This window comes from Channa argus, chromosome 10 (genome assembly GCF_033026475.1).
Source record: "Channa argus isolate prfri chromosome 10, Channa argus male v1.0, whole genome shotgun sequence".
NCBI lineage: Eukaryota > Metazoa > Chordata > Actinopteri > Anabantiformes > Channidae > Channa > Channa argus.
The window spans coordinates 14,182,739-14,206,720 of NC_090206.1; the positions used below are offsets into that span (position 1 = coordinate 14,182,739).

A 23,982-nucleotide genomic window follows, 5' to 3' on the forward strand; every position below is an offset into this window, starting at 1 on the left:
AGATGCTAAATAACTCTACACAGACAACATTAAAATTAAAGAAATAAGAGAAATAAGGTGCTGCTGTATAGAAAGATGAACTTGGTATTTTGCCTCAGGTAGGGTCTGTGATTGAGTTGGTTGAGCTATATGCAGTAAAATAAGTTGTAAGTGTAGAGTTAAATAGTATATATACGTTAACAATTACTATTGTAAAAATAACTGTACCTCTAATTAGATCCTTTTATACCTAAGCACTTTGGTCTCAAGTTGTTCACCACACATACTGTATTTTTGCGAAATTCCCTATATTCTGTAATTCTAGTAAATTATGTGTTTGAACAGGATGTATGGATTTTTACTATTAAGCAGTGCTGTGTGTCTCACCACATTTTCCCGGCTGAGGACCTCCAGAATGTTGTTGAGCAGCTCTAAACTATTTCTTCTGTCGTCATGTGGCCCGTCAGCCATACTGGCTAGTGCCCCACCCAACTCCCGCAGCATCATGGGTAACAAGACATCACGGCACTCTGAAGAAGCAAAAGAACACAAGGTCATGTTTAAAAATAAGGTTGTGTACAGTTTATTCAGCAGATACACTATAATTGGAGGAAGATTTTTTTATCCAAAAGAAAACTTCAATGTCTGGAAGAAAAATGTTATAGTTTGAAAGTGTTCACTTTCATAGAAAGCCCCAACATTAACTGTAAGACGTTAAGTCACAGCATCAAGATTCAAGATTTAATGTACTGTAATTGCTTTCTGAAAAAACATTTGAAGTCTAAACCTACACCTTTCAATTAGTTGGTGCAGCACCTGTGGAGGCAGCTACACTAAAACAGCTATGAGTAATGATGCCACTGCACTCTGAAGAAAGAATTCAGCCCTAATCCCTTACTGTATTGTGGTTTTTCCTGAGTGTACTGTAACATTTTAGAGCAATCAAAGTATTTACTTAATGTCTGGCATGAGTTTTAAAACAGTCACTCCTCTCAGCTGCAGAAAAAAAAATGTGATGCTTATGTTAAGTTAGAATGTTCTAAATCTAATTTCAAGGTCAAAGAACCTTTACATATATGTAGGCTATATAATAAATTTGGAATATCAAAAAGAATGCACTACAATTAAAAAAGTCCCATTGTATGTATTATTGTAATAATTCTTCTTCTTTCTACTTGCCCAAGTTGACACCTCCCATTTTTGTCTTTGTTATTCTCCATCTTCCCCCCCCCCCGGCTTCCTCCGCTTCATCCCTCTCTTTTAGCCGCAGGTAGACAGAGCCCATTAAAAGCTCATTTGGGCTGATGCTCGTTAGTTCCATTATTAACGGCACCAAGCCTATATGCCTGCTGAGTGGACCCACACTAAAACACTCCTTCCATCACACATACATGATGATATGAAATGTTGGTGGCAGGGGTGCATAAGTCACCAAATGCCGTCCATGTCTCAGGCAAATGGAGGGAGAGGGAACATAGGATTGGCAGATAAATTTAAAAGTAGGAGAAAGTAAAAAAGATTAGTAGTATCTCATAGACATGCAGTTTAAACTCATTTAAAATAATGTATAATGTAAAAAAATAAAGAACATGAAGCAGTAAGGCCTTCTGGTTGGTTCCTTTTAGAGGGATATAGAGTGGTGTTTTGGATGCTGTCAGCTTTGTAATGGATTAGAAACTGCTAAATGTGGTTTTTCCATCAATGCAGAAACCTTGTGATTAGATTAGATAGAGATTATGTTGTGTTATACACTGTATTCCCTGTTTTTGTTCTTAAAATGTCAGGAGCCAGGCATAAAAAAATAACCATGACAGAAAGGTTCAAGATTCATGTGCAGGATTGAGCTTAATTTCAGAGAAATGCCGGTCTGACATCTCTGTTGGATGAAAGAAAGGCATCTTCAGCTCCACCTTTCCAAGAATGAACTTCTACTCTTCACAGCTATGCCTACCTAACAAAACATTAGTATCAACATTAAGCCTTGTGTGATTGCCCCATTAAGTCTGCCAGAAATCATCGATGGCATCATCGACGATCAACTGAGCTTTACCGAGCACAACTCCTCTGTCTCTAGGGCATGCAGATTTATAAAATCAGACTCTACCTCTCTGAATATGCAACTGAAGTCATTGCACAGGTGCAAGCTATATTTTGTCTTGATTACTGCAATGCCCTGTTGACGGGGCTACCAGCATGCACAATCAAACCCCTCCAGCTAATACAAAATGCGTCCCCAGCTCCCCCAGTCACATGTTTAAGTGGCCTTGAGCAAGACACTGAACCCCAACTTTGATGCTCAAAGTGAGCAGCTACCCTTTGGGTGTGTAAGTGTGTGATTGTGAGCGTGAATGGGTGAATCAGAAGCAGTGTTAAGCACTTTGAGTGCCAATAGGCAGAAAAGCACTATATAAGTACAGACCATTTACAAACTTCTACACCATCAGCAGCGTCACTTCCAACATAAAAAAAAATGCTTAGAACAGAACTCTTTCGCAACTTCCTATGCACTTAAACCTTTAAAAAAAAAAAAAAACAGGTCAGGTGAGTTCTGAGAAGGATCTGGCAGGGAGTGACTCTAGCAGAAGGTTAAAGTAGACAGTAGCACAATTTCACTGAGTCTATCAGGGTGTTTGGATCCTGTTTTGTTCTTATTTAGGACCCATTGACCTCTTATCACAACTGTAAATTCCTGCATATGAGCATAACTTACAAAATAACATGCCGGCAGTCTTGACAATGCTCCTCCAGACCAACAGGGAATCATCTGCCTCCATCAAACCCTGTCCTCTGCGTCCTCTTCTTTCACACTAACTAACTTCATGTCCTCTCTCACTACATCCATGAATCTCCTCTTTGGTCTTCCTCTAGACCTCCTACCTGGCAGCTCCAACCTCAGCAGTCTCTCCTCTGAACATGTCCAAACCACCTCAGTCTGGCCTCTGACTTAATCTCCAAAACATCTAACATGAGCTGTCCCTCTGATGTCCTCATTCCTGATCCTTTCCATCCTCGTCTCTCCCAAAGAGAACCTCCACATCTTAAGCTCTTCTACCCCCAGCGCTCCATCCTGTCTTTTCTTCAGTGCCACTAAGCCGTACAACATCGCTGAACACCTTTCCTTTCATTCTTGCTAAATGCATGCATACACGTACACTTGTTTTAAAAATTGAATCTGGTTAATGGCCCAGTGGTTGCACTTTCCTATTTACACCTATGGTGCTATGTTCCACTCTGTGATTTAGTTGCATGTAGTGTATGTTATAGCCTGTAAACAGAGAGTAAACCTATTCAGTCATACTGTGGAAGAAAGTTTCACCAACAGGCACTGACAAATGGAAAAAAACGTCTTGAAGCAAACATTGCGATGCATTTTTACTTTATCTCATTCAGCTTTTTGTATGTGCAGATAACCCCACTTGTTCACAGAAACAGAAATACACACAGTTGCTGACACACACTACGCAACATATTCAGAAGGCACACAAGTACTCTTCAAGTACTCATCTATATTCAATTCCAAATGTCTATTTATTCTAGACATAATCTCAGCTTTTGATTATTAATATCAATGTGTGTCAGTGTGCCCAAGTGTGAATTTCCTTTTGTGTATGATTTGTTGCTTCAGCGCTATTTGATGTGTGAGAGCTGGAATTTCTTTGTGCGTCTGTAAGAATGTGGGTATGTGTTTGGGTTACTAAGTTTGTAAGAGCAGACAGCCACCAAAGCTTGCAGGCGACCACACAGACAGCAGCTATGATGGCTCAGCACCCAGCTCATTCCTTCTCTGTTCCATTATTTTAAATTTGACAGCCAAACACAATAAACTATTGCACATAATAATGAGATGCAAACTCAGTTTTTAAGAGGCATCTAAATCAGATGTGTCTTCGTCTTTCTCTGCTTCCCTCTTTTCCCTCCCTTCAGTTGTCGCTCCTTGCTTTGAGGAAGATAAAGTGACAGAACAGATGATAATGAGGAGGTTTGGAGGAGTGACGACAAGTAAATCTTCTGAGTTGAGACGGGGTTGGGACCAAGCAGACTGTCTCCCCGCTTTGTGATGACTAAATGTCTCTCTCAGCAGGTTTTTCATCTCTGCATGTCACTATGGGTGTCTCCGCTCATCCACTCTCCCTTTGTATCTCATTTGTCTCCTTCCCCATTTTTTCTCTGTTCCATTTTTAAAGTGCATTTGAAATTTAAAGACTTAGATTTTCTCTGTTTCTATTTGCTTGTGCCTGTTAGTCCATATCTCTTACTGTCACCCTTTTTTTAAATCTATGTTTCAATATTGTGTGGTGCTAAGAAATACTTGTAAGATTTGTAAAAGTAAGAAAGCTTTCTCAAAATTGTTTATATAGATGTTTTTTTCATAGATATGTTTAAAATTGTCTTGCTTTTATGGCTAAGGTTCTCCTGTAAGCATAGGCTCATGGGTTAAAAATTATACTGTGCAGTAAAGAATGATGATGGAACAAAACATATTCTGTCAGCAAAACTACACAGAATTACAGAACAAAGTGTCGTCTTCAGCTTTCATGTTACATTCAAATGTACACACAAAAATACAGTAAACGTACAAATGTATATATACACATAAATATATGGACCTGAAGATGTTAGTCATGTATAACCACTAAAAAACAATTGTTTTAAGAATTACAAACACTAGATGCTAGTGACTCTGTTTAGATAATTCTTTGAGCATCTTCATTTGTTAAATTTTGTTCATCCTGTCTTTGTGACTCCTTATGAGACACCCATTTATTGCCACTCCTCATCTCTCCCCTCTTCTTCTGTTCTGTCTTCATTATGACTACGAAATTGAATGACCAATTATGCTATTGGTAGCATTAGTTGTTACAGCATTGTGACATCAATGTGAAGACGGAAGATGAAAAGTATATACGTACATACTTTGTTGCAAACATTAGTGACTGATGGAACGACTTAATCACAGTGTCCTCTAATATAGGAATAACAGAACCTGCTTGTTCTGGTTAATATTACTATTTGATCTCAGTTACAATTATGTTTGTATTTGCTAGAGTGAAATAGTAGGGGAAGCTCATATGCTTAAAATTGCTATGCATATTAATACATTATCTCCAAACATCTCTGCTGCTGCAATAACTTGTCATTATTTTCTCAATCCCATCCAGTTCTACTGCTGTCTCTGCTGCTGAATAATGACTCAGCTTCCTATTGGGGATCATTAAGATTTAAACAATCCCAGAAATGTTATTTTCTGTAAGTGAGAAACAGACCTGCATAGCTATACAGTGGAAGGTTGGCTATTGACACCACCAAGCTGGTCTATCAGGTTGCTCCTGCTTCTAGTTAATGTTAAAGCATCTGTAGCAAACAAATTAGTGAGGAAGTGTGTTGATACACTGCCCCTTTTGTCCCTCTACTGTCCTTGTCTGCATTTAATTTCCATTGAGACCACCCCACAGACACAAGCATGGATCAGAATATAAATGAGATGAAGGAAGAGTGTGAGACTGAGGCATTTCCCAAAATGATTAAACTCCATTCACATTGCTCCATTAGTCTTATCCATATCTCTTTCCTTCCATCGTTTCATCTATAACCTCCCAAACTACCATCAGTGCAGAGACTGAATGACAGCACCTACCGCTCTGTCTCTCATTTACCTTCTGAAACCATCAGAATGCAGTTCTATTGTATGTTATTTTAGGTCAGCTTGTAAAACTGTCAATAATAATTTGTAGCAGGTCACACACACAAACACACACACATACAGTATACAATATACGTACATTTGTTGGACCCAATTTATATTTACAAATGTTACTTTTTTTTTTTTTTTTTTTGTCCTCTTGGCTTATCCCGTGAGTTCAGGGTAGCCACAGCGGATCATTGTCCGCATGTTCACGTGGCACAGTTTTTATACCAGATGCCCTTCCTGACGCAACCCTCCCCAATTTCTACCGGGCTTGGACCGGCACTGCACAGCTGGGGAGGGGAATGGGCTGTTAGGGGTTCAGTGTCTTGCCCAGAGACACTTCGACATATAGTCAGGGCCGGGGATCTAACCCCTGACCCTGTGGTCTATGGACGACTGCCTTTACCAACTGAGCTACAGCTGCCCCCATTTACAAATGTTACATATGTGTAACAAATGCTTTTTTGTGGATTAGTAAGTGTCCAAAATGTCAATTGACTCACTATTAAGTGAACTACTTAATGTTTATTATACAGGGAGTAGGAAATGAGTGAGTAGGGGGTAATTTCAGAAACAGCCATGGAAAAAACATCAGTCTCTAGCTGCCATGATCATTCTTCCTTCCTCATCACTCCCGAGGAGTAGGATTCTTCTTTGTAGGCAATTAGTACACTAATTGACACATAGTGACACTACATCCATGCATTGACTATAATGGCCTAAAAGACTAGAACTTCAAAAACAGGTACCCTCTTCCATTCAGCTCTAACCATGTCATATGAGACATAGTTAACAGTTTTGTCTATAATCTCTAGGAGCTCCGTTGAAACAATTGGTATATCAGGGCCATTTTGCAATGACTGCTGGAAAACAGATGTTTGTTAAAGCTGAATAGAGTGAGTTTCTTGCCAGCCATCTCGTCCTCTGCATGAGAAATCCAAATCGATCTGTCCCACTGACACCCTTTCGGACAAAGGACCCTACTCTATGCTTTGGATTCAATATGCCTAGAAAATATTCCCCATGTCCCCCATGTCTCGTAATATGTCTATATAAGAAAAGATACAGCATATGCTCACACAAGTACTTTGTTGACAACCAAAAAACCTATTGCACACAAAATTATGGCTTAAGCTGCTCCTTTGAGAATAGCTATAAGAAACACATACAATAGCAAGGAGATTTTGGATTTTGTTAAAGTAAGATTTTAACACAGCCTATGTTTACTACACAGTAGATTCATAGCCAGTTTGTGTTTGGGCTGAAGCTCAGAAGCCAGAGAAGAAAAAAATGGCCGCATCATTAACATCAGGTCTTTAAGTGACCTGTCATTAATAGTGATTGGTGGAGACTGTGGGAACAACTGAGATTGGTCAGCCCTGATTAAACCCTCACGATAATAACTGTACTGCACATTACTCATCCATATTCATCAAGTACTGACATGCATTTGTTAACTTATCACAACAGGGAAATACATACAGGCGTGTAAAAAATGTGAACAGTACAGTAAAATGCACTGCTGTAAGCAATTTAAGTAATTAGATTAATGGAAAAATATATTTACACTAGATATGACACAGGCACTTTTTCAAATTTTTCTGCCTTATATTTTCTTTTACATCATGCCATGGGATAGCTGTGCATGAAAGGTTCCCTTAAATGTGGTTTATCATGCACTATTACACCAGTAACATGACTGCAGTCTTTTCACTAGCTGCACAGATAGAGGAGGGGTTATGGCGGACTACTTGAAAAGATATAGAGGGTTAGTAGATTGAATCTGAGGCTTTGACCAGCTTTGGGAAACAAGTGGGCAAACAAAATTACAGACTCATCCTTCTGTCCTTCTGCTCTTTGCTCTCTCTGATCTCTAGATCTTTCCTCCCCTTTATCAGTGTTGATGCTCTCAATCTGTTACAGTGATTGCCTGACGGCCTGATAATTTGCCTAAAATGGGCCATAATGCACCTCATAAATTTAATTTGGTTTCAAAATCAGATAAGCTTGTGTGACATAGTGCATGTGTGTATCAGGCCCATGTGTGCCACCATGTGTATGCATGCATTATGTGTTTGTGTGTTTATACAGTATATGTCTGCCAAGACCCTTAATCCCAGGAGTGTATTTTGAATAAATCAGATAAGTGAGAGAAAAAAAAATTTAATCCCATTAAACACTGACCATGAATGTGACTGGTCATTAGAAAGCCTCACACAAACATAGACTCTTACAAATTAATTGAAACTATGGCTTGAAAACTCGAATAAATGTAACCAAGACACAGGACAGGATAACAAAAACTACGGTACTTCCAGAGGAGTAAGTGCAAAATACAACCTCAAATAAATATCCAAAAACAACCTTACTGTGCACAATGCACACAGTTTGGTAGGTATAGACTGTTTTGGGTTTTTCATTTATTCAGAAATAAATTCTTTATTGCTTTTTATTTGCATAAAAAATATAGTACCAACAAAGATTGTTAATTTTCACACTGTGTCAAACATAATCGGACAAATGATCTGCTATCTCACACCAACACATACACCATTCCTCTCCATCACCTACCCCCTTCTACACGCTCATTGGCTTGACGTTTCTCGCTGGAAAGCTTGGCAGGTCTTCTCAGACAGACAGTCAGAGAAGACAGATAGGCAGGGTTATTAAATATGTATTCCAGGAGAGTGATAGGACATCGGGGGCCATTAGGTATTATAAATATATAATTTAGCTTTGCTGCAAATTTTAGCCTCCTGGACGAATGAAATCTTAGCAAACAAGCCCTCTGCTTAGCGTCCCGATGCTAAAATGCATGTCAATTAGGCTGAGTGTCAGCTCTTGTTTGGTTAGGTGGGGATTGAGATTGAATGAACCAATGTATAAATATACAATAAACATAGTGAATTCAGACCCCTTTCACTTTTAACATATTGTTAAGTTGCAACCTGATACTACAGTTGTTTAACTTCTTTTTTTCTCATTAATATACACTCAGTCCCATAGCGAAAACAAAATCTTACACATAAAAAGATAAAAAGAAAAAAAATTCACATCACATGTACTCAGTACAGTGTTGATACCCCAGAAATTACAGCCTCAAGTCTTTTTGGGTACGATGAGAAAAGCTTTGCACACCTGGATTGGGTAAGCTCTGTAGGCAATTCCTAAGACCTCATGGCTTTTGCTCTGATACCGTATGGATTGTCAGCTGTGAGGTCTTCTATAGAGACATGATTGCCTTTCAAAATCATGTCCACTCTATTTAATTTACCAGAGGTGAACTCTAGTCAAGGTGTAGAAGCATCTCAGCACTGATGAAGAGAAATGAGACGCACCTGAGCTGAGCACTTGAATAAGTCTGAATACTTATGCTAATATCATACTTCAGTTCTTACTTTCTTTTTCATAAATTTTCAAATATTTATAAAATGTTCACTTTGTCATTATGGTGTACTGAGTGTAGCTTAATAAGAAAAAAATTGAATTATTGTAGTATAAGGTTGCAACATAACAAAATTGAAAAAAGTGAAGGGGGACTGAATACACTGTATACAAGCACCGTGCTGGAGTTTGGACGAAAAAAGAGCAGAGGAGGAGGCTAAAGTACTGTACATGTTGCTGACCAACAGTCTGCAGGTTTACTGCATGTGGGAGCCTTAAACGTTTATCATGTCTAAACTGTTTGGTTGCAAAAGAAGGCCATTCCTTCTCTTTCTCTCACAAACTTGTTGTATCACTCTTCAAGCTATTTTGCTTACTCTCTTCACCGCCATCCACCTGTTCTTTTCATTCTCTTTATCGGTCTCAAATCCATTGTTCTTTTTTCAACTATTTATTTCCTTTCCCAGTTCTCCTGTGGCCATCTTTCCCATCACTTTACTTATCTTTATGCCCCTGTCTCTCCTTTGCTGAATCTCACATCAACCCCCTTTCCTTTCCTCTTAGTTTCTTTTCTTTTTCAGAAATTCTCCAATCCTCCCTCTCACTCTTTCATGAATTGCTATCTTTCTTTTTCTCCCGCTGTCCTTCTCTGTTTAATCATATTTCCTTGGTCTTTCCTTTACCTCTGTCTGACTTCAGCTGCATTATTTTGCAAGAGTTTAGTTAACTTCTAAAATCATTGCACAATACGCATCTGTTATTTACATACTGACTGATAATTTAGAGGTCTCTATTTGCCCAAACTGATTTATAGCAGTTAGGTATACATCACTTTGCCCCTTTTCTCTTTAACATGCTCTCTTTTTCTACCTGACATTCCCTTTACACCCCCTCCTATTGCTTTTATTCCCTTTCTTCCGTTTCCTCTTCCTTTACTGGTGACAGACTGTGACTCTGAGTGTGTTGACAGCTAGCCAGAGGACCAGACCTGTCATCTCAGCCCCTAGGGGATCAGTCACCTAAGCCAAGATCAATACCAAAGTAACCGTATCATGAACCAGTAACTGACACACAGCAATCGACTGATGAGTGGATTCACTGCTACACTGGGCAACAACAATAATCAAGCCAGTACAGACACCCTTTAAAGAAACACCACTGCACAAACACCGATATGCACAAGCATGCTCACACCCACAAACAGTATCATCAATGACTCTTAGCAAATTAGAAATGCATAATAGGGTTGTAGAGAGGTATATTAGTGCAGTATGTGTCATCATTGATAGTGCACTTTAAAGGTACAATACAGACAAAATAATGTGTCCCAGGCAATTATAAATGGTCTGCACTTATATAGCACTTTTCTACCTATTGGCATTCAAAGCACTTTACACTGCTTCTTATTCACCCATTCGCACTCACAAACACACACAATCACACACCAAAGGGGGAGCTCCATGTGACTGGAGGAGCCTGCGATCAAAACAACAACTGTGGGAAAGGTGGACGACCGCTCTACCTCCTGCACCACAGCTGGACACATAATTATGCCAAATATAGTGAGATTATTACATAAAAGTAGAGTAGTCGCTGTGACAAAGGAGACACATTCATGGCAGGGAAGTTGGAGCACTTCCTGTCCTCTCTCCCTCATTTTTCTCCTTTGTCACCACCAACACCTACTTTGAAAGTATTAAAAACAATCCTAGGACTAAAGAAAAACATCAAATAGGGCCAGTGACTGACAAATATATATCTAGTCTGATGCTATTTTACCCTGTTTTAAGACTGTTTAATTTCAGCAAGAGTTACTGTGGGTAATTTTTCCCATCAGTGCAGGAGTGCATTAATAGGTGCCCCTTGTGCTGATTGTAATAAGATGGTATCTGGCTGGGTTCCATTTCATGATTTTAATGTCAGTGGAGGTACACATAGCACCATTGTAATTGTGTTACAATATACAAAATCTATATTAGTTTATTCTTCTAAATAGAAAATAGCCTATGAGGGAAAAACCCTAACTGTGTGACAAAATATCCACATTATTTAGATAGAAAAACATACAAATAAATAAGGTAAACCTTTTTCAAAATTCCCACAAATTGTCAGAAATTGTTTAACATTACAAGTTATACTGTAGACATACTATGCAGATAGAACATGTCCTGTTTACCAACTAGTCATTATCAAGCTAAAACCTCTGAAACAAAGAACACTCCTACTGGTCCTGAGGCACAGTAGTATTAAGTGATTAACCAGTGTCATTGCTGCATGTAGGAATTATTAGACTTTTTACTGTGATCTCAATGTATGATCCTGTGTAGGATTTCACAAGCAATGGTTTGGAATTTGTATGACACTGTCCACGATTGCGATTGGTTCCTCGCAGAATTGATAACTTCAATGTTGTTTAGTAATTCATTTCTGAGTTCTATAAGTGGAAAAATGTACATACCTTGTTTCTGAAAGAGTAGGCTGCTGACAATTTCAGTCATGGAGGCCACCTTCTGTTTCTGAAGTTTCTCAGGGGGAATGCAGGAATAAAAGTCATGTAGCAACTGACTGGGGAGAGAAAGTAAAGGGAACGTAGAATGAATAATGAGCGAAATCATTACAGTGGAAGAGCAACAGGTGTGATATCTTGAAAATAAAATAAACATTCTTATCACAATAAATATTCAGGAATAATTTTCAGCATATTATGGTACGTGTTTAGGATTTTAACAGCAGATTATTCACATGTAGTTGATTGAAACATTGAATACACAAATACTGTACCTAACTAAGTCAAGATTTGAACATCAATCTCTTAAAGCTTTAGTTTAGTAAGTTTTAAAAGTTGTGCTTGTAACAGACTGTAGCAAAGACATGACTGCATGCTGCATTAAAACAAATGAGCCAAAGCCTAAACATGCATTAATGAAGACACAGGTCTGACTCAAATTCGATTTTAGAATAATTAAACGGGCTGGTTGCAAGACCCAATGCCTTTCAGAAAGATTGAATGCTTGGAGCACTGCAAACCCTCTGTCTCAATTTTTTTTTTTTCCATCTCTCAGTTTGTCTTTGTCTTCTTAAATTATACCACACATTCTCCAGTAGCATTTCAATAATAAAGAATGAAATGCCTACCTTTGTTCCCAAATCTAAACACAACAAAAAGGTTCATATGACTTTTGGTGCAAAGAAGCTGGCACAAAGACAGTCTGGGGAGCAGAGGCTCAGTGCAGACTTATCAGGCCCACTAATCATCTGAGCTGAATCTAATTAAAACCCAAAATGTCAGCCTTTGCCCTATGGACATGGAGAGCAAACAAAACACATTCATAGTTGACAATGTCTGTGCTTGTACCACTCTATGAATCACACTGCAGGTGAATTTACAAGTTGTATGAATGGGACTGTACAGGAAATAAGACAAAGCTTTTATGTCCACTCCATGCACAGAGATTATAATTCACACAGCTTGCGTTTGGAAACACAGCTCGGGGCAATTCTGATCAGGAATGCAATGGGGAAATTACTTTCAAGTTCAGAGGACTCAGGCATGTTTGGGCATGCATGTAAAAACTGCAAATGAGACAATAAGTGTGAATGAATTTGTGTGAATTAAAAAGAAAATGAATGACAGAAAGTGAGAATATATGCAAGGATTTTTAACTGTGTGCCTTTTAACACCTTTCACCCTCCCTATGTGTGTGTTGGCCTGTGTGTCCGTGTGGCAGATGCTGCAGGTAGCAAGTTTTTGACACTGTGTTGACAGAACCCTCCTAGGGAACTCAATTGGCAGATGTGGACAAACCCACAATAATATATATATATATATATATATATATATATATATATATATATATATATATATATATATATATAAATAAATACACTATATATATAAATACACAAAAGTACACACAGGTCTAACAAAGGTGAAATGAATATGAGGATGAGAGTCCTTAAAAATGAATGTGGCCAGTCATAAGTAAAGAAACATCTGCAACGCATTATATTACAGCCCACGACTGCAAGTACAGTGAACTTACTGTGTACTTATTAATAACAACGGTGTTCCCCTACAGTACCTATGGATACATATTTGTTGTTACTTGATAACAATAAGAAAAGTTTGGGGAATAATTTTAACAACATCAGACGAAGAAAAATACCTATAGTGTAAATATTTCGTAGTTCCTGCCCTTCCTGCGGCAGCCCTCCCATTTTTCCAGGCTTGGGACTAAGGTTGCTCTTGATGGCTGAAGGGGTCACACCTGGTAGTGTGGGATTCAAACCTGCTGCCTTCTGTATCCCAACCCAATTTACCCAATCATTAGTATCAAGTAACAGTGTTACTAATAAGTTTTTACTAATAAGTTCACCGAAAAACGTGTAAAGCTCGATCTGCGTGAGGTGCATGGGGGGGGAAGAAGGATGCGGTCACTGAACCAAGACGAGAGGGAAATTTACTGTATATATTATCTCTGCAGTGGCCCTGAAATAGAACAAAGATAAGGTGCTTGTGTGTGTGTCGGTTTTTAAGGGGTAAACTTACCTGAGGAGCTTGGCATCAAACACTTTCTCGACATCATGCAGAACTGTTGGCAGGTACTTCAGAGCAGCAACCTGTTGTCACACATACACACACACCGTCAAATTACTGTAGAAGCACAGTGGTTAGTGGTGCGGCCTCAAAGCTAGAAGGTTTAAATCCACCTGCCTGCTGCGGCCTTTCTAAGTGAAGTTCACCTGTTCTTCCTGTGTTTGCGTGGGTTTGTTCAGGGTACACTGGTTTGCTCCCAAAGTTAACACACAGGTATGTAAAGTTTACTATTGACTCTAAATTACCCATAGGTGATAATGTCAATGTGAATGGTTATTTGTGTATGTCTCTCTGTGGTGGCCCTGAGATATATGGTGATCTATTCAGGATGTACCACTCCTCTTGCCCGATAACAGGTGTTTCAAATTACCGTGGAAGTTGTTGGTTGGCAGGAGGTCACTCTACTATTACAGAAAATAAGCTCTCATCATAAGTAAAAGAAAAGCTCAGTTTTATTTTTCACATGGCTGCTTGTGTGTCTGCCACACTGTTTTGCATGTCAGTCTTTGTGTACTGTGTGTTTTACTTAGTTTAAGTAGTGGAAATATCTAAGTGGATAACATAGAGCAGCAGAATACACGTGTAGTCAGCATCAGATTGAGAAATCACAGAAAGGAAAGATGATGAAGGTGAAGACAGACGAAAGGAGTAGTGATGAGAAGAATTTAAACAAAAGCTCTAATTGGTGAAGTGTGGGTACAGGCTAAGCATGTGTGATTACCCTGAGCAGTAGTGTAGTGGTGTAGTCCGTTCGCATCAGGTTGTTGATGGACTCAAATAGGCTCCTCAGTGAGTCCTCAAACTCTTCCTGCTCCTTCCCCTCATACAGTCTAGGAGGGTAGGAGGAAATTAACAAATGCAGAAGGAAAAACAGAAAGAAAGAAAGAAAGTCTGAAAACTTGACGTGACCACCATAACCAAAACACAGTCAGCATTTCATCTAAATCTTCAAGACAATGACACAAAAAGTGGACAAATGGACAAATTGTTATTGGAGCTACAAATTACTTTTAATTCACTTCCCTTATTCAATGATGCAGCAATTCAATGCAGCATTTTGTTTACAAGATAATATAATGACAAAGTAAAAGAACATAAGCACTGACTGCTGCTATTTCAACAATCCTCCTTTAAAAAATCTTTGTTGCTGCTTTTCACATAACATACATACGCCTACAAACCCCTCTACCATCCCTTTAGCCATCCTTTCTACACCCCTGGCAAACTTTTCTTTCATCCAGCTCTACGCCCCGTTCCTTCCACCATCTTGACACGATCTCTGAGTGATTCAGTGGAGCTGTGTAGTTGTTAATTACAATAGAAGTTACGAGAGCTCTAGGCAAGGATTAGCATGTGGCACACAGCAAATTTAGCATGTGGGGGAAGAGATTAGGTGGCAGCACACAGAGGTATTATTAGTGGGCTCTTTTCAGAGTACAGTTATGATTACAGACGCATTGTTCAAACTAATCCACCAGTCCTGTCTGTTCATGAATATGTATGTGCGTGTATACTGAGAGATGATGTTGAAATGTATAAAATATAAAGCGTCTGATTCTTTATACAAATCACTTTAATGCAAATCTAACAATCCATGTGGAATTAAATCTGATCTGTTGCTATAACATGTATGCAGACATGCACATATACACAGGCACTCAATACCCAAACATAAGCACACGAACATAAATTCTAGCAAAAAGGCTCAGCAAACTAATACTGGAGACAGATGGAGAAGAGAGAGGGGGATGAAGAGATCGCTATCAGCAGGGGGGGGGGAGGGAAAAAAGCTAGGTTCACAAAAGAAAAGTCTGAGGAAATCGGAGAGTAGGAGGGAAGGTACGGAGGGAAAAGAGCTCAGCTTCATGTAGGGGGGTATCAAAAAAAAAAAAGGAGAACAACAAGGTGACATGTCCCTCATGAATTACAAAATCCTTGTCAAAAATGTTGCCTTGTTTTGATGTATAATTGCAATCCCCCCATCAGTTCCCAATCAGTGAAAATGTTCTATGCTTCAATTAAGCAGTGAGATACAAGGTTCCCCCTCAGTGTGGGTCAAGTGTGAACTACAGATATTCTACACAGCACATGAAGAAGCAAATAACTTGCACAGAGCACAACTCTGCTCTCATGCATCACTCCTTTTGATTTAGGCATTAAAGTATAAAAAAATACTGTTTATTTACCAGTGAAACTTGTAAATGCACAAATGGTGCAATGAAACAAACGATTACTTTAAAATGCTTTAATAATTCCAAATATATTTGCGCTATGAATCTGGGTATAATCTGATTTGTGGAAAAGAGTACATTTAAGTCTGGTATATGTCAGCAATGTTATAATGACCTACTGTGTAAGATATGATATTAATATTTCTATGAAAAGACATGATCTCAAAATAATGCGAGATGACATTATAAGATTAAGTTTACAAAATCAGAAAGCACAGATATGGTGACAATTTGGCAAAATATAGTATGTCATTGAAAATAGAAGTGGTTTCTTAAAAATAAGACTTTATAAGAGTAAAGGTTTGTTATTAAAACTGATAAGAGGCCATCTGCTTGTATAAAAAGGTGGGGAATGTATAAAGGAGAAACGAAGATAAGAGAGCAGGTGAGATTTAAATGAGATGAGGGGTAGAAATTAGGAGGACAAGGAGAGAAGGGGGATAACTCAATGGAGAAATATAGAACAAGGTTGGTGCTCTAGGGAAGGAAAAAAGGAACAGATACAACTGATGAACTAGACCATGGTAAGAAATGAAAGCCATAAGGCATGAAGGACAGGAAGAAGGTGAAACAAAGAGCAAAATCTGGTACAATGTGTCTTACATATTTTTGAAGTAAAAATCTAATTCTCCTAATAGACTTGAAAATGAAGTGAGTTTGACAAGCTAATAAATCTTCACTGAAGCCTTTTAACTATTAATGACTGTTAGTCTTGATGGTGATAATGATGGAGCCATTTGGATGCACCTACATCACCAGTGGCTCTCTTGAATACATGATACTCTTTTGGCATGACAAGGCCTTTTGGGAGGACAACTTTAAATGCAGAAAAAGTTAAAGATGTCTGCTTCAGGTAGTTGTGGTGGTGACAGATGAAGGTGGAGATATAGAAAGAGAGAAGGGACAGAGATTTATCAGTTCAGAAATACCCAGGGGAGGCTAGCGACTGGAGCTCAGTCCAGGAGCAGTGGAGCGATAATGTAATGCGCGCACACACACACACGCGCACACACACAAAAACACATATACTTGTAATATGCTTAAATTTATATGCTTAGGCTTGTATACACAGATGCAAATAAACACTCACTCACATCCACTTGGGAAACCATATAATTTATCAACAGAAATCCATGTGCTATGAAATAACAAACCCATCAACCATAACAATAAAGAAATAAAGCCCATGATGCCCTCTGGAAGATTAAAAAGACAAGACCTGCATTGAAAACACACCAACACAAAAACAAATGGATTGGGAATGGACATCTGTCCAATCCTATAAACACTAATATACAGCTCTTAATGAAATGACACACACCAAACAAATTCCCGCACAGAACCTATATTCCCACAGGCACAATCACTCTTGTCTTATATAACCTCCACAAAAATAAAAACAGGCGTTCGAGTCACCCCCAGGCAAGGCACCTAACACAATTGTGGATCATGTTTCTGATCTGTCAGCTTTTGCACTGCAGTTATAAATTGGGTTTACACTTGTATGGTGTAGCTCTCATCCCAGCGAAGCACAGTGGGTGTCATAAGTCTCTCCTACAGTGACTCTGACTGGTGCATCAGTAGCTGTGCATTCAGCACCCTGGTCCTGTCTGTAGGTCACATTCGAAGGCTGCGCTTCATCGTCAATGCTTATTAGCTACATGCTGCAATCAGCAGTCTTCTCTCACAGAGCTGTCAAAAACGATTACCCTAGCAAAGCTGTGTTGCTGGACGCAGAGTGTGTGCCTTCAACAGTCTCTATTTGCATTATTATGGTTCAAAAAGAAATTAGAAGTCATTATCATAATGATTAGTCAACATAGAGAAACGCAAACACTCACTGAGAGTAGAGCATGCGTGAGCGGACAATGAACTTGAAGATGTACTCAAGGGCTTTGAGGGTCCGAAGTATAGGCTCACATTGTTCCCCTCGGCTGGAGACATCCAGATACCTCTTCAACACCGACATGAGCTTCCTGTAAGGGAGTGAAAAAGACAAAGAATGTGGAAGTTAAATAAAGATTAAAGAAGGAAAGAAAAAGAAGTGTGAAATGAAAACATATAGAAATCAGTAAGTCAGAATTTTCATTCCTTTTCCAATGATCCACAGGTTGGAAAATTCATCACCAACTCTATTTTTCACTTCCATAGAGCATAAAAGACATGGTGCAACAGAGGGAAAGTGAAGATTGAGGGAGAGGAAGACGGGCAAGGAGGTGGAAGAAAAGAGGCAAAGTAAGGCAAGTATTTCACACATCAACAGATGTATCATTTACACAGCTCACAGACATATTTGCCCTGAGACGCATGGTTAAAAGAATTTGTCTCCAACAAACACGCACCTCATAGCTGTCTTTAGACACATATAAATGCGGAGGTGTTAAAGCAGTTGGAAAGAGGTCTGGGTGACAGAGAGCTCAGTCTAAGTTTATGAACTATAATAACTATTTATAACATAAAGTAAAAGTGTAGGCCAACAGAGGGTTAAAACCTATGGCTGTGTGACACCTCTTTTTCAATTCAATGGCAAACATGGGTCAGCCCCCTCCCAAACCTATCAAATCCCTAAAATAACAAAAGTCCCATTAAAATTTTATTCTCATCTGCCTTTCATGCCACTGTGGTGTCCATAAAATTATTACCAACATTGTTACCACTCAGTCTCCCCTGGCTTTGTTTTGGTGAATAATTTAAAGGCAAGCACAGAATGACTCAGTATTTTTTTAACAGCAAGATATACAGAGTTTAAAATAGTTGTGGAAAGGAGTTACAGAGTTTTACATAAGAGCCTCTGGGCTGACTGGCATTAATCTTCAGTCACCCTCTTAAAGAGGGTGTAAACCAGCACTGTGGCAAAGAAGGGATTGAGTGATGATGGAGAGAAAGATAAACAGAGCAAAGAACACAGGGAAAGTAAAAGGCAGTTAAGAGGGGGAGAGTGGCAAGGATCATTTGGCCAGGGAAACTAAAATGGAGGAGTAGAGACAGCTGGGGTAAGCAAGAGAAGAGTAAGACATGTTTTTAATTTCTTAACTGAACCTTTGGCAACACAAACAGCTGTTTTCTCTAGTGCCCAGAGAATCAAGTCAAGTGAATTAGCAGAGAGAAAAATGTTTGAGGTGTACTGTCTGAGTGCTTTAGCTGTTTCCCCACGGAGAGACAGGCCTAAAACTCTGGTTAGCTGGGAGTTCATTAAAGAAGCATACTCTAATCCGAATCAGTCCAGTTGTCCAAAGGCCAATAATTACACCTCCAGTAGTAGTTGGAAAGAGTGCAGTATTTAATCTCTTACTGTAACATTAGACCTCCATATGAAATTTAAATTTCCACAATATTACATATCTGCAGCACTATAGGATGCTTCCTTCAACTTTTTATGAACATCAAAACAGTTTTTGGCTTGATGACAAAGCATTATTATTATTATAGTTATTTTATGTGATTTAGAAGATTTCATAACTCCCAAGATACGGGGGAGTTACCTTGTGAAATATCATATAATCCTTTATAACAAGGCCAATGCAAAACTTGCTGACACAATGGTGGTGTGCACACTAGCACTCAGCACTCAACTGGCAGTTTTTGGAGCCCACAGTAATATTATTTAAACATTAAATAGATTGTCTCACTCACTGACTTTCAGTGATAATAAAATCTCCTGTGGTAGATGCAGTAAGGAGCTGGGTGCCTTTTGAAGACATAAACAGAATTGTTGCAGGAGCATACTAATTGGCTATTGAGGTTTTTGCCTTTTAGATCAGATTTACTTTATTCAGTGATGTCTAACACTTCCATTTTGGTTAATTTATATACATTGCTGTATGCCGCTTGTCCTATTGTTCATTTATTTGTGGGGTAGAGAATCTAGTGTATGTATTTGTGTAGTCTGAGACAGCAGACATATAATGTTGAGATCTGTCCCTTCAACGTCACAGGAAACTCATTCGAAGTTCACTGAATATAATTAAAGGAAGTGGCTTCTGATCCAGAATGTAACTTACTTGTAGGCCAGTGTAGCACTGAAATGCTGCTTGATGTAGGCCTCCAACACTGTGTTGAAGTGCTGGAACTTTCTGTCAGCGATAAGACCAATGATGTATATCTTGCAGACAGAAGACAGATAAGGTTAGAAGTTTTCACAGCAGTAGAAATCACAAGGCAGAGACGTTATATACAATCATCGGATAGACATGTTTATTTTGAAAGAGATGGACAGGCAGGCAAAGAGATATAAATCTTGATGTACATGGTTAGTCAAGAAATCATGTGCTTCTGTTGACAAGGTACACAAGCATTTGCTGTGTAAACAGAGACACACAAACCCACACTCACCAAGGCATCAAACACAAGTATGTCATAGTCGTCAGTCTGGGAGTGCTCCATCATAATGTTGAACAAGGCATCCAGAGTGTCCTGCAGGAACTATGCACACACACACAAGACAATAGAGAGCTCAAGTGAGAGGACAGATTCTACACACTGCATAGACAACCTGGTATTCACACCACTGACCTTGACCACCTCTTCTCCATCAATAATTTTAAGTTTCTCCAAGTTTTCTCTGAGGAGTTCAGGTCGCGTTCTCCACTTGAGCAGCCCTAGTAGGCCCACTAAAGAGGAGAGACAAGTAAGTAGTAGTTAACCAAACATACACACTGTTTTTTTAGTGGATGCCAATTAAAGCCAAACTGTACAGTTATATGTATATGTCTTCTTAGCTTACAATGCCATTTACTAATTAATTCACATGCAAATAAACATTTAACAATGAATGTAACATTTCAAATTGTTAAACTAAACTTAGTTTTCACTAACTTGGCAAAGTAAATATATCACACTTTGTTGAAAATGGATGTAAAATAATTTACTTGAAAGTTACTCAAGTGAAACAGGCCACAAGAATCTTTAATCTGGTTTGGAAAAATAAAATATTGCCTTTCCTTCAGCCAAAATACTGTGATGCCCATGAGAAGGAACCTTACAATGTAACTATGTAGTATGATCAGGGCTTTTTATTTTTGTTTAGCGAAAAGGCTAATTTTCATCTTCAATCCTTGGGCAGATTGACATAAAACAAGCAAAAGACAAATATATTGAAGTTTGTGGTTTCCAAGTGTATCTCTGACTGATAAGCAAACACAGTAGCATCTTGTCAGGTGATGATTTGTTAAGTGCTATTGCTGCAGTTAGTGAGACAACTGAACATTAAAACTCAAAGTTCCTGTCATTATTTTCTGCTCCAGTTTGACATGGGGCAGATTTCCATGTCTCTGTGGGGCTGCCCACTTGAAGTTCACCGCTCTCCCTGTCCAATAATTTCTGTATAATGAAGCCATGCTGCACATCTGGTGGGTGGCCCGAAATAATACTGTATGCATGCATGCTTTCCTAAGAGCCTTTCCTGTGTGTGTTTGGTACAGGTGATTAATATTGCAGAAAATGTTCATTATAGTGATGGACTGGCTTCATCAGTAACAGCTGTTCCACTGCACCTGTGTCTGATTCACCTTTCTGCCTGGAGTGTATGTGTGTGCATGTATTTGTAGATGTTGATGAACACTTCACCATGTGGCTGCCAGCCAGTGTGTGCACGACAAAATGACAACAGTCCCCACTAATGAAGCCCATGTACTATATACACAGTTCCCTTCCCATCTTTTGCTATGACCATAACACACACACACACACACACACAAAGAAAAACACACACATACACTTACCATTCTGGGTGAGTTTGGTGGAACAGACGAGGGTGGAGATGCTGAAGCTGTCCCTGGAGCTGACTGACAGGCCTCCTCCACTGGACAAACTGCTGGCGCTGCGGCTCAGTGCTGCCACCTTGTGTGGGTCACTATGATGGTGGCGGGTTGATGGCAATGACAAGTAAACATTCACATCTTCCATGCGCTTGCTGTCACCCTGTTAGGAAAGCATGAAAGATTATTTTTTTAACCCAGTTATGCTGATAATCAGGTAATGGTACATAATCAATAATATAGCACAGATGTTTGGTCGGTGCTGCACCAGTAGAGGTACTGATATTTTTTGCACTAAGTCACAATGTCTTGATGCAAATTCAGAAGCAGAAAACACACAGACAATGATATTTGTTACACTTGCATTGAATTATCAGTCCAGCCCTGGAGAAAGCAATTTACAAACAATGACTGAAGTCCCAAGTTCCACATCAGTAATCCTTTGTGACCACAATCCTTTATCTGCTTCTGCCTAACTCAGCTTTGGTTTATAAACCTATAACTGTAAAAACAGTGGACTGTGGACAGGTTAGATAAAACTCAAACACCAACATGTCTTAGTTAAAGAGTGCTGGAAAGGGAATAACATACCTGGGAAAGAAAGAAAATAAAGACTGTATGTGAAAAAGTTCTCTTCTCTTATTTCAAAATTATTAACTACTACATTAACTACTGTACATTCTTGGAGACATACAACTCTGGGTCATTAATTTATACAGGCCTAAAGCTTAGCTCTGCTCTCTTTAATGCAATACTAGTAAGTGATAATGAGTGAGTTGATGAAAAAGGAGGGAGCAAGAGATTGAAGCCACGAGAGGCACAGAGATCGAGAGGAATGCAATGATAACGAGAGATAATCGAGAAAGAGGGCACAGGGGAACCATCCATTTGGTCTTTGAGTGAATCATGAGTAATTAATCTTCATTGCGTTTGGCATTTAATCAATAAAGGGATTCAGTCTTATCTCTGGCTCATTTGGAAGGAAATCTATTTGGCTTGACTCAACCTGTCTGTGTGGCCATAATCTCCTGTAAAGACTCTCTACTGTACAGCTTTACTCTAGATCTTCTTTGATGATGGTGCCAAGTAAACAGACATTATGAAAACCTTTTGCTTGTGTTACCTTACTGTGTATTTCAGATAAACACAATTCAGTAATTTGTTCAGTCTAACAATCAATTCTTAACATTATGGAAATTAAAAACAAAACTGGGGAATAGCACCAAGCTTTGGTACAGTTTTAAAATTCTTGATTCATTCATTTCAGATCATAAAGGGTTATTCAAAACAACCCTGCAAACTGGTTATGCTGTTAACCACCAGTTGATGAGTTTCCATTTTAATGTTGATTAATTCTGTTTTTTAATTAAGTGGAACTCATTCTTGAGTTGACAGTTTTTCCTTTCTGTGTTTCTGACCTTGAAGACTACAAGGTCATGCAGTCCATCCTGCAGAACTGTCCCGTCCTCCTTCATCAGACGCACAAAGGCCATAGCAAAGTTCTTCTCACTCTTGTCCTTTGCTAAAGAGAAAGGAGATGGATATGTAAACAGAGAAAGGGAGGGTCAGGGAAGAAAGACATCAGGAAAACAGACAAGGAGGAGGGAGAAATGAGAAATTAGGCATTGGAGGAAGAAAGATTGCTGATTTGTATAATCAAGTGTGTAATGGTGCCTTGGGTCATTTTCCAAATTGCTTCCAATCATTTGGCCCTTCCAGTGTCACATTATGCTCAGGAGATAGGAGGAGAGAATTTAAGTGTGGATATATAAAGTGAACAGGCAGGAAGAGGAACAGAGGCTCATACTCACACTCCTGGGAAGAGCGGTGTCTGAACATGAAGCGTAAATGAATTCTGTGCATTTCTTCTAGGGGGACAGCCACCTGAAGCACATCTCATGTTATTATGAAAATAAATAATAAACTGTATCTGCAATGTTTAAGGTTAAACCATGACATTCTGGAATTTATTTTTATAAAGGTTACGGTTAGATTGAGGATTGCAAATACTATATAACAAGTAATGTTCAAGAAACGAAAAGAAGTCTCTGGTTTAGTTAAATAAGTAAGTAAAATGCATCACACACACACACCTTAAATGTCTCCATCCAGCGGGGCTGTTTGACTTGGTAGTAGATGACAGATCTGTACTCACTGACTGGCTTATCCCCTGCTCCCAGACAGATGGAGTTCTAGGTAAGAGGGAGTAAGAGAACATTTAGTTTCATAATTAAATTAAGGGGTTTATGTTTGGGTAGCTTGGTGAATGTGTGCCCTAATTGGATTTTCATCCTAGTAAAACCAAATCTATGCATCCCTGACTTGATCATTGCCCAGTGGCCAAAACCA

General features: G+C 38.9%; 1 protein-coding gene across 1 annotated transcript in view; it reads right to left on the reverse strand.

The window, feature by feature from the left end:
- LOC137133960 (dedicator of cytokinesis protein 2-like) overlaps window positions 1-23,982 on the reverse strand; it is an 84,720-nt gene that overhangs the window by 50,261 nt on the left and 10,477 nt on the right. The window contains exons 14-25 of the mRNA XM_067518193.1: window positions 23,727-23,825; window positions 23,445-23,517; window positions 23,052-23,155; window positions 21,598-21,796; window positions 20,390-20,487; window positions 20,210-20,299; window positions 19,879-19,979; window positions 17,719-17,853; window positions 14,368-14,476; window positions 13,599-13,669; window positions 11,508-11,614; window positions 367-509 (exon numbers count right to left, since the gene is read on the reverse strand). Of these exons, the coding sequence (XP_067374294.1) occupies window positions 367-509; window positions 11,508-11,614; window positions 13,599-13,669; window positions 14,368-14,476; window positions 17,719-17,853; window positions 19,879-19,979; window positions 20,210-20,299; window positions 20,390-20,487; window positions 21,598-21,796; window positions 23,052-23,155; window positions 23,445-23,517; window positions 23,727-23,825 (1,329 nt within the window). The remainder of the gene's footprint in view (window positions 1-366; window positions 510-11,507; window positions 11,615-13,598; window positions 13,670-14,367; window positions 14,477-17,718; window positions 17,854-19,878; window positions 19,980-20,209; window positions 20,300-20,389; window positions 20,488-21,597; window positions 21,797-23,051; window positions 23,156-23,444; window positions 23,518-23,726; window positions 23,826-23,982) is intronic.